At 32.1% G+C, this 11,733-nt stretch overlaps 2 protein-coding genes across 2 annotated transcripts; one reads left to right on the forward strand and one right to left on the reverse strand.

The window, feature by feature from the left end:
• Positions 1 to 229: 229 nt before the first annotated feature.
• LOC140918720 (uncharacterized) lies at positions 230 to 754 on the forward strand. The gene has a single exon (XM_073363516.1). The coding sequence runs from the start codon at positions 230 to 232 to the stop codon at positions 752 to 754; it is 525 nt and encodes a 174-aa protein (XP_073219617.1).
• A 479-nt stretch (positions 755 to 1,233) lies between these two features.
• LOC101501956 (uncharacterized) lies at positions 1,234 to 11,496 on the reverse strand. Its single transcript, XM_004509868.4, has 4 exons — positions 10,827 to 11,496; positions 3,191 to 3,778; positions 2,480 to 2,768; positions 1,234 to 1,623 (listed from the first exon to the last, which is right to left on the reverse strand). The coding sequence occupies exons 1-4, from the start codon at positions 11,385 to 11,387 to the stop codon at positions 1,589 to 1,591; spliced, it is 1,473 nt and encodes a 490-aa protein (XP_004509925.2). The 5' UTR covers positions 11,388 to 11,496; the 3' UTR covers positions 1,234 to 1,588.
• Between the last annotated feature and the right edge of the window lie 237 nt (positions 11,497 to 11,733).

Below are 11,733 nucleotides of genomic sequence, written 5' to 3' on the forward strand. Positions count from 1 at the left end.
GATTGCAGACATTATTTGTTAGGAAGACGGTTTGTGGTTTATTTTGATCAAAAGAAACTAAAACGCTTGTTATAGAAACATATTACCACAACAAATCAGCAAGAATGGATGGCTAAGTTATTGTGTTTTGATTTTTAGGTGGTGTATGGTAGAAGGCCTCCAGTATTGGTGCATTTTTTGGAGGGTGAAACCAGAATAAAAGTTGTAGTCCAGGAGTTAAGGGATAGGGATGAAGCTGAGTCAACTGAAAACTAATTTACTCAAAGCTCAAGAGTTCACAAAATACCAAGCTGATAAGAAATGCAAGGAAGTGCAATTTGAGGTTGGTGATTGGGTTTTCCTCAAATTACGACCTCATCGACATCATTCGGTTGTGCAATGGATCCATAAAAATCTGACTCCCATATTTTTGGGTCTGTATCAAGACATTAAGAAGATAGGGCATGTTGCTTACAAGTTAAAGCTACCAGCAACATCTAAAATACATCATACTTTTCACGTGTCTCAATTGAAGAAGGTTGTGGGCAATTATACTGCTACAACTCAGTTACCTATCAGTTTGGAGTCTGAAAATGGGGACATTATTCCTACTAAGGTTTTGTCATGGAGGGATAAGTTTGATGGTGGGAAACATAAAAGGGAATGGTTGATTCAATGGAAAGAGATGGATGTTGGCGATGGTACCTGCGAAGAGGAACTGTTGTTGAAGAGTCAATTCCCTAATCTGCACCGTGAGGACAAGGCTAATGTTTAAGGTGGTGGTGATGGTGGGAATGGGCTTGATCCCACGAGTGATGAAGGGGATCTGTTAGTTAACAGAGAGGAGGTGAGGCCTAAGCAATGATGAGTATATGTGAGAATAAATAAATAAGGAAATGAAGAAAAACTTTGATTGTCTAGCTTGTATAGTAAGTTAGTATTCTCCTAATAAATATGAATGTATGGAGAATTAGTTGGTGGTTATCATTTTCAGTTTCCAGCTTAAAGGTTGGGCAGTGAGAGAATTGTTTTATTTAACTGAGGAGCATTAGCTCTGGAATCATTTTATGTTTTCATATCTGTTAATACAATAATTTTCTTCATCTAATTCTATCTTACCTCTATTCTATCACAGGCTCAACAGTTATCCTCCTTTTTTTTTTGATTGGCAGTGATCCTCCTTTTGAATCACATTTTATTCCAAACATGAAACATACACAAATAAGGCAGAAATTATTTCTAATTAAAAAAAAGTTACCTAATTTCTGATATTTTTATCTGACTGAAAAAATACATGGACTAGTTTTCTCATAAAAGATCTCTAGTTCTCCAAACAAGAGATATACCTAAAAATATAATGAAAAACAGAAAACTACAAAAAAGATTACAAGTTATAGAAACAATACGGGACCCAAATCCAAAGCTAGCATTAAAAATAAAGAGGCAGCCAATAACAAAGACTACCATCTCCAACTGACTCGGTCCCCAGCAAGGTGGAGTTTTGCAACATATATTCAAATGTTATAAAATAGAATTTGAAACCCAATTGGGTAACAATGTACATTGGTGTTCCACTTTAATAGGTTCAAGACTCCGCAGATCTAGCTTGTCACAGTAAACCTTGTTCTTCAAATTCTTTTGCAACTGAAACACCAGAATAGAAAGCAAATGTTAGCATAATATACAAGATATTTAAACCAGAAGAATGAAAGTATTTTGAAGACTTGTGTGCAATCTGAGCAACCAAACCAGCATCATCAGAATTTTGATAATTTCTTTAGAAGTTTCATTATTTCTCAGCCATGGAACGTTAATAAAATATGAGTTACCGATACATTTTACTTTTTATCCCACTTAAGGGACCATAACTGAATTAATATATTTTCATTTGAGAAAATATCAGCTTAGCATTATTGTAGTCTGACCAATTATCTTTCCTGAACTTCATATCCTTACAACTTAATATGTGCTTTAGAATGGCGTTTACAGTCCACAACTGAAGTTTTTGTGTACCAATACAAAGATAGCTGGAAATTGAAGTTATAGTGGCAGGACGAATGATCAAAACACTATAAGACACAAAAAAAGACAATCGGAGTGCTAGAGCATGTTATTGGGACAATAGTGCAAGACACAAAGCGGTGAACATGTAGACCAATACATCCTAAGAATAGTGGTTGTGGTGGCATGCCGAAACAGAGTGGCGACACTAATCAACCATTTGTGTATTGTACATTGTACACAATTTTTGGCTGTGTACCTTATACCTGATATGTAAGAAAACACTACACATATTTCATTCAATAAGCAAATTTTCACATTACCCCACCTTCACATCTGCCATAGGCCATAGCCAACAACACATGTGACATCAAAGGCACAAATCTAGAAATACCAAATTACTACTTTCTAAATACCAAACTTTAGCATGACAATGCATGTCAAATTGTAGATTGAGCATTAACAAGAAGAAAATTAGGCAAGGGAAAGGGAAAGTCACCTTTTGAGGAGGGAAGGACCAAAACAACCTGCATGGTCACATTGTTTGGAGGAAGATGCAAGCGAAGAGGGTAAAGTTTTCCATTCAAAGGACTTCGACTACACACAATAACTCCATCGAGTCCTGTTTCTTCCGCAAACTTACGAGTCAACTGCTCAACGTCATTGCCATTAAAGACCAAGGAATATCCCTGCACATTCTCATCATCCACATCTCCATTATCCTCAGCAACATGATAGTATATAGTTCTCCCCTCCATCTTCGGCGGTGAACCAACACTATCCGTTGACTACAAAATCACCACAAACCAATGTCATTCAAGAATCACCACAAACAACAATCAGTAAATGCTGACACTTTCATTTTCTAGATACGAGTCAAGTTGGATAAATTTCTTAAAATGCATTTGCAATCAAAACAATATCACAATAATTATAAGTTTTTCAAATAATAAATTTTGTCAGAAACCCTCTCATTGAACTTCTTTATAAACATCTATAAACACATATAGACTTATTTTTGTAAATGAAGATCTCATAACCTTATTATTTTAATTGAGAAGCTCCTATAAGCTAAAAGTAATTTCAACCAAAGTGAAATTTTAGGGTTGCATAAGGCAGTAAAAAATCCAGATCATACTAGTTTGACAACAGTCAAAATTATGTTCAAAGTCCTAATCCTATATAAGTATTTTGAGTGAATTATTGATACCTCTTGTCTAGAAAAGCGATGAGAATGGAGTGAAGGAGAAGAAGGAGTAGAAGATTCAAAATCAAGAGAATCAGAGTGAGGAATAGGAGGAGGAGTAGGATTTCCAATCTGAATCTCAAGAACATCAACATCCCAAAGAATCCAATCCTGAGTAGAACTCCTATGAGGAATATCATGAGTCACACTATTTCTCCAAGGTGGTAAACCACCATTAGCTCTAAGAAAATTACCGTATCTAGTTTTAAGCTTAACCTGCGCACCGTCTCTTATAGGTTCCCACTCAACAGAAGAATCGAGTCTACGTGGCATCGTTTGAACAACCTTACGGCCCGTGACGCCTAGAAGTAACGGTTGGTTTGACGCCGTTAAGTATTTGTTGTAACAGCTTTTGAGTCGGATTATGTTGTCGTATTCGGGTATGAGTTCGACGATCCATTTTGCATTTTTGGATGATCCGTTTCTTTCTTGGTTGACGGATTCTTCGTCATCTTCTGCGTGGAGGTATTTGTCGTGGTGGCTTCGGAGACGAACTGCTTTTGCTCGTTGGAAAAACTCCATCGGTAAACTGAAGCTGTTGATGGAACTTGTCTGCACACAGAGACAGAGTCAATGGTTTGTTAGTTAGTTGAGATTTGGGATGAGGTTTGAGTTGAAGAAGAATGAAGAGAGAGTAGAGAACGGGGTTGAAATTTGTCTGTTTGGTTTCGAGTATTGGTAAACAGAGATTAATTCATTTGACTTTCGTGTTCTTGTTTTTATGGATGGAAGTAAATACTAGGTAATAAATAAATTAAATAAAAAGCAACTACTTTTTTCTAAAATTACTTGGAATTAATATTAAATTTATTATGTCTGCTTTTTTTAATTGTAATTGACAATTTAACATATTTAATAAATTAAATATGCTGCCAAAAAAATACACTTTTAATGATTTAAAAAAAGACTTATATTAAAATAATAATAATAATGATACATATCTTAAAGTACATGTTAATTAATCAAAAGCATAAATGAATACCCAGTAAATAAATGTATATTAATGTATCCTATAAATGTATATAATTGACTTATTCTAATAATTCCGTTTTGAATCTAACTTTATCTTTTTCATTTTTGTTGTTAAAAATAATTTTTTAATATAATTTTATATAATTTCAGTATTATATCAACTTTATTAATGTGAGATTGGAAAAAAGGGAAGAAACAGGTTGCGGATGTTGCAGCGTGCCAGGTGGAAAAGGGTAGCAGCCAGTAAGCGACAGCCAAATTCAGAGAACGCGGTTGGTGTATTTTTTGGGCTGACGGTGATGCTAAATTTGCATATCAAATGACAACTTTATTCACAACGTTTATGACACAACTTTAGAGTTTTCTGATAATAATTGAAATTTTCCCTGACGTTGAAAGTTTCATGATATTCCACATTTTCATGGTTGAAACATCCATCTAATCGTTGTTAGTTCGTGCACATTTTTTATTTTTATTAAATTAACACCGAACAATTCAGTTGTGACGACGAGAAGAATTGCAATTTCCTAGCAGTGACATCAATCAACATTACGATTTAAAACAATATTCAATTTTTCAAATATTAATTTATTATAGACTTTCTATCAAAATAGTTCACAACCATAATTATGCTTATCCTTTATGAAAATACAAAAGCAATAGACTAAACAGAATCAAAAGAGTATAATTGATAGAGATGCCACAATGACCTCCGTCCAAAAACGAAACAACATAAAAATCCTAATGATAAGTTTAGTTTAATAATGTTCACAGTCGTATCGAATCAAAATATTATATAACATTTCACATGTTAACTTGTTAATTAGATTAAACAAAAAGTTTAAAATTCATATACTTCATATATCTTATTATAAGTGTTTTATTTGAATTATATACAATTTTTAGAAAAATAATTAATTTTGTTAATTTTAACAATAAAATATTTTTATTTGTTAAAATACTCATATTAATTGCAATTAATAGAATAGTTATATAAGTTTAAAATAATAAATAAAGATATATTAGTAGAAAAATATAATAAATGCTCTACTAAAATATATTACCTTTATTATTAAATATAGAACCTTTTTTGAATAAATCACGAAAATTAAGAAAATTTGATGTGTTATTAATTTTTTTAAGAATATGTATGATTTAATTAATTTACTCTTTAATAGAGAAAATTAGTAGAAAAATATAATAAATGCTCTACTAAAATATATTACCTTTATTATTAAATATAGAACCTTTTTTGAATAAATCACAAAAATTAAGAAAATTTGATGTGTTATTAATTTTTTTAAGAATATGTATGATTTAATTAATTTACTCTTTAATAGAGAAAATAAGTCAATGTTTTTCATTAGAATATTTATTGCAGATTTTAGAAAAAATATATAACATAATTATGATTATATCGATAAACGAAACAATTGATGCAATTAAAAATTTAAAAAAAAGTCTTATTAAAAGAAACATAAAAATATTCAATAGAATCTTATATATAGAGACAAAGATGATATGCAATTTGAGACAAATAAATATTATAAATTAATCACTTAATATAAGACGGAAAAAGTATAATGTTTACGATAAATTTTTATCGAGACTCTAGTTTTAAATAACCAAAATAAATCAAATTCAAAAATATAATATATAAATAAATTTTATAATTATAATAATATCATTCAATTAATTTAGTTTTTATTTTCAAACAATTAATTTCATGTCAATAGACTTGTGATATCCATACACTAAGTGCAAACTCAAACTATACACATTGATTGACCCACATAATGTCTCAATAGGCCCCAATCAAAGATCCAAGCCTGCATTTACTTGGTAAATAGATAGCTTAAAAATTTCCCATAGAAAAATCATCTCATATCACCTTGTAACCTTAGGAAAATGGAATTATCTATTGTCTTTCTAGGTTCTGTGATAGAGCTTTATATAGAATTGGAGAGAGGCAATAATTCTTTTCTCGTGGCACATTTAGTTCTAGTTAAGGCATGAACTACACGGTAAAATTAGGCTTAGAAAATTCATAGTATTGTTTCCTAACTCATCATAAGTTAAAGTGATGAATCTCGACCTAATTCAAACTGGCTCTAAGATGACGACTGACTTCGTGGATCAGAGGAAGGCATGGATCCCATCGAAGGGGGATATCCACAAATATTATGACGTTCAAGTGAGTATTAATTCGAGGAGTAAGAAGTATAGGATGAGAAAAAGTATGTATCTTCTCTGGTGCCAAATGCACTATATATATAAGTGGGAGTCCCAACATAGAGGGGGACAATTGCATTGAAGGGACATTATTACGTATTACTTTAGTCGTTAGGGGATCCATATTATTACGGGGACAACACGGAGGGGGTGCCGTAGTAAAGCTGTAACGACTAACTTCAGTCGTTAGGGTAAGAAATTCTAACTGCCTGTGATGGGTTGGTGTTTTGGGCCGAATTGGCCCAAGGAGATGGATTGAGCTTCGACCAATCAAGAATAGTTTCCCCCCAAGTCGTTGTCGAGGAGACGAGGCAATGACAGTTTTTTATAATTGACAAGCTTGGGTCGACTTGACCGTTAAATCGTGCTCAATATTGGTGGTGGTTTAGAGATTTGTTGTCCGTAGAGAATGAGATCCTCTACTGTCGTCTAAAATATGTATTCAACATGTTTTAGGGAGTCCGACTAGCTTTGTTGTCGACATGTTAGAAAGGTGTCGTAGAGAGGTGTTTGTAATAGTTGATATTTTGTCGAGCTGCAACGTACCCGATGTTGGAAGTTTGTCCGTTTTCAATGATTAATTGTCGGTGATTTTAATTTGTCAATTGAGGGAACGTGAGTGGTTAGTGAAATGACGTGAGGTGATATCCTTTAGTATTTTCATTGTGACACGTGTTTTCTATAGGTGTAGGCACTCGAGTGCCTGTTGATTTACACCTTTTGAATTCCCACTCTTGAATTATTTAAGGTATATAATGGGTTGTTTAAGGATTTTGGAGGAACTTTGCAATTTCATCTTCTTCTTCTTCTCTTTGTTCTCTCCATTTCTACAAAACAAAAAGCTTGAGTTCATGTGATTTTTGGTTTTCATCATCTTCGAGGACCGTTTTGAGTTCAACATTCTCCTAACTGTCTGGTAAGTCAATTTGATTCCATCGAAGATCTTTGTGTTTTGATTTTTACATGGGGAGGCTTTCCATGGTGATGGATTGGCATTTCACTATTTGGATGTTTGTTTAGCGATTGGGGGTTATTACCTTCGTTGTAGATGGTAGTAGTTTATTTAAGAAAACCATACATTAGATTATTTAATTTTATCTCTGATGTGGTGGTGAACGGTGACAGTCTCATGCTCCATTGTGTCGATCGTATATTGGTACGGTGACTTTCATTTTTGGCCCCTTTCACTTCTGAATCGATGGTGGGAGGGATGATTTGGATGTTGAATTCATTCCCTTATTATTATTCTTCTTCTTCTACCTTTCAAGTCGACATGGTAAATGAGGTGTCTTCTCTACACGACTTGATTCTCCCACTTGAATACGAGAGCTATACTTGGGTAGCTGATGAACCCCTTGAAGTGGTGTCCATTTTTCAATTGAGGATGAGGACGAGTTCACTGACGTGGGTGTCAAGGCTAGAGACTGTGAAATATTGGTCACGACGAATAACAAGTGCATATGCTCCAAATATCCTATGATCTTGATTCCCTTACACATGGTCATATTTAGGGACATAGTGGTTCCAGTTGCCCTTTACCAAATTTGAGAAGAATGTATTTCCACACTTCGATTGTGTCCCTCCAAAATTCACCCGAACTTCTTAGCATACTTGAAGGCATTTCAGTGGGATTGCAGCTATGTGGATGCAATCCCAACGGTGGCTCTTTTCTTCTTTATCTTTAATCTTCTCTGGAACGAGGACATTGTCGGGCATAATTGGGTCTCCTTTAAGCAGCCCAAGCGTTTCTTAGCCGCTTTCATGGGCTCTTTACGTGGTTTCAAAGACATGTATTGTAATTCTCGCTCTTTAGCCGAGAGCGTAAGAAATTGGGTGGTAGTTCGGGAACAGGTGCTCGACAATGATTGTGCTCATGTTGCCTTGGGAATATTATGAAAATAATGGTCCTTTTATTCACCGTATTCCCCTTATTCTGGTCAAATATGCACTTTCTTAGGAACAAGAGGGATCTAGTTACCTGACTTAAGGACTTGAGTGTTCCTAAAGCCTCATATCGAAATGTTTTTTGGTGTCTCATCCTTTCTTTGAAGTTGGAGGTCATTGATCTTGACGCCAACATCAATGTCAAAGAAAGATTCATAAAAACTCAAGACCTCGTTGCGTTTTGTTCCTAGAATGAGGTTGACGTTTGCCTTTATATGTTGTCCCCTTGTATGCATTGTTCTTGTTTTCTTTTTGTATGTTAGGTTTGTTCTTATTTGTGTTTCTTTCTTTGTTTTTAGGAAAAATGACAGCTTTGCAAAGGGCATGTTGTCTTACGTATGACCTAATTTACAAAGACAACATGTTGCCTTACGTAGGACCTAATTTACAAGGCTTCGACAACTCCAGAAAGACGATCACGACCCAATTCCTAGTTATCAACTGCAATTTTATCTACAACTGCACCATTGGTCATCCAACCATGGTTGAGCTAGGTGCGGTCTCTTCAATTGTCCACCTAAAGGTCAAGTACCACCTAAAAATCGGAGAGATAGCTATTGTGCATGCTATCATAGAAGCAAAGAGAAGATGCTTCATGACCTCCCTCAAAAGTCAATAAATACACACGAAATTTGCACATTCGAGCAAGAGGAGATAGTAATCTTTAATATCTCTTTTTAAACAAAAACGAAACATTTAAAAATGTTATAATATTAATGGAAGTATTAATTTTATTTGTAAAAGGTAATCAATAATACAATATTTTATTTATTCTAAATTTATGAAAATTGTCATTATGAACTTTATTCATTAATTAATTGTTTCATAGATTTTTCTTTTTTACAATAGATCGTTTCATAGTTTTTTTTACAAAAAAATGTGTTGTTTTAGAAAATATCTTTAGTAGTAGATTGCTATATAATTTTTAGGTTTAAATATATTTTTGGTTCTTGTCAATATAACAATTTTTATTTTTAGTTTCTGTAAAAAAATTTATTTGGATTTCATCTCTGTAATATCATAAAAATTTATTTTTAGTCTTCAATGTTAAGTGGATGTTACAAAAACGGTAATTGACAAAGGGAAACGTGAACTAAACATTTAAATATGTTTTTTATCTCCGTAACTATAACGATTTTCAGTTTTAGTCCCTGAAAAATATTTGTTTGGATTTTAACTCTGCAATATCCAAAAACTTTATTTTTGGTGCTTAACGTCTAATGAACGTTACAAAAATGTGAGCCAACAAATAGAGGAAAACGTAAATCAACCGTAGCACTCTAATAAAAATATTAATTTAAATATTAGAATAATTTGTATACTTATTTTTATTTGTTATTTAAATATTATCTCGATCAAATTTGTTTAGAATAATTATTTAAATTTATATTTTCATTGGAGTTTGTATACTTATTTTATTAAAAATAAGTATATAAATTATTTTTATTTTTTATGTAAATATTATTTCGGTTAAATTTATTTAGAATAATTATTTAAATTTGTATTTCCATTAGAGTTTGTATACTTATTTTATTAGAAATAAATATATATATTATTTATATTTGTTATTTAAATATTGTTTCGGTTAAATTTGTTTAGAAAAATTATTTAAATTTGTATACTTATTTCTAATAAAATAAGTATTCTAAACAAATTTAAATAATTATTCTTATTTTTTTAACCGAAATAATATTTAAATAACAATTATAAATAAATATACAAATTATTTTAATATTTAAATTAATATTTCCATAAGAGTGTTACGATTGCTCCATGTTTTTCTTTATTTGTCGGTTCACATTTTTGTAACGTCTATTTGACGTTGAAGACCAAAAATAAAGTTTTTGGATATTGCAGAGATGAAATCCAAACAAATATTTTTCAGTGACTAAAATTAAAAACTGTTATATTTACAAGGACTAAAAATATATTTTAATGTTTGGTTCACGTTTCTCTTTGTCAATTATGTAACGTCTACTTAACATTAAATTAGGCCAAATATAAATTTGTCTCATATTAAAAGGATGAAATTCAAACAAAAAAATTTACAAGAACTAAAACTAAAAACTGTTATATTTACAAGAATCAAAAACATATTTAAACTTAAGTGGAGTATGTTTTTTCCTATTTAATTATTATTTTGTTGATGTATTAAGAAAAAAGTGTAAAAAAATTTACACAGTTAATTTTCATGCATTCTTAATTAGTATTATTTTGTTTATGTATTAAGAAGAAAGTTTAATTTTCATCCATTCTTGACCAATTATATGATACATTAGTATTTGACATTGTTTGATTAATGTAACTAGTCTAGAGATGAAAGTAATTAATAATCTCCAAATCAATTAAGTCATATCATTGTTAATCAATTAGTATTGATCAATAAAAAAAAGTCATAGAAGGATGAAAAAATCAATTTGACGAAGTAAAATCAAGAAAATTAAACACGCACCTGCAGCATTGAATTTGATTGAGAATGATCAACCTTATGAGAAGAATCAAATGAAGAATAAGAACCAAAACTTCTTTGATTGAAGGATTCAATAATATTATGATTAACCAATAATAAATCCACAACCTCCACACCCCATAGAATCCAATTATGTGTAGCAGAACTAGGATCATCATGCGTAATAGAATTTCTCCAAGGTGGTGTTCCACCATTACCTCTCAAATACTTTCCACACCAACTCCTCAATTTCACGTTAAACCCTTCCTTTATAGGTTCCCACTCATATTTCCAACTCAAACCCGCGTCGAAATTGGCTTGAATGACTTTGTTTCCGGTCATGCCGAGGAGAAATGGTGCGGCCGTTGCAGTTAAGCAACGGCCGTAGCAGTTCCTCAGCCGGATGCAATGGCTCTTTGTTTCGACTAGTTCGACCGACCATATTGATTCTTTGGTGGTGCCTTTTCGGCTTTGACGGAGGTTCTCGTTGTTTTCGTCGGCGACTAGGTACTTGCCGAGATGGCTGCGTAGCTTCACGGCCTTGGACTTTTTGAAATGCTCCATTACTATTTTGTTGTTGCTATATACAACTAATTGATGATGTTAATGTATATGGTGTTTTATAAAATATTTGTATTTGTATCGGTGATAATGGGAATGAGTGTATACAGCGTGGGGAAGTAAATTAAAATAACAAGAGAATATTGGGGCTGAACCTCTTTGGGAAATAAGTGGTTGTTTCTTGATATGTTAATAAATGGAAAAGTAATAATTAATTACAAAATTTATCTTTTAAAATATATCCTTCTCATCTAAGTTTTTATTATTTTTTATAAGCTAAAAATATATATTTTTTGAATAAAAAATATTTTTATTAACTAAGTTACTCACGTAGTTACGAACAAAATTA

The sequence above is a fragment of the Cicer arietinum genome, chromosome 7, assembly GCF_000331145.2.
Source record: "Cicer arietinum cultivar CDC Frontier isolate Library 1 chromosome 7, Cicar.CDCFrontier_v2.0, whole genome shotgun sequence".
Taxonomy (NCBI): domain Eukaryota; kingdom Viridiplantae; phylum Streptophyta; class Magnoliopsida; order Fabales; family Fabaceae; genus Cicer; species Cicer arietinum.

Excerpts from the sequence above, each read along its gene's own strand:
- LOC140918720 (XM_073363516.1), top strand. The coding sequence starts at position 230 with ATGAAGCTGAGTCAACTGAAAACTAATTTACTCAAAGCTCAAGAGTTC.
- LOC101501956 (XM_004509868.4), bottom strand. The coding sequence starts at position 11,387 with ATGGAGCATTTCAAAAAGTCCAAGGCCGTGAAGCTACGCAGCCATCTC. Across the intron at positions 3,779-10,826 it reads AATCAAATTCAATGCTGCAG|ACAAGTTCCATCAACAGCTT; the intron begins GTGCGTGTTTAA and ends CTCTGTGTGCAG. Across the intron at positions 2,769-3,190 it reads ATCGCTTTTCTAGACAAGAG|TCAACGGATAGTGTTGGTTC; the intron begins GTATCAATAATT and ends GTGATTTTGTAG.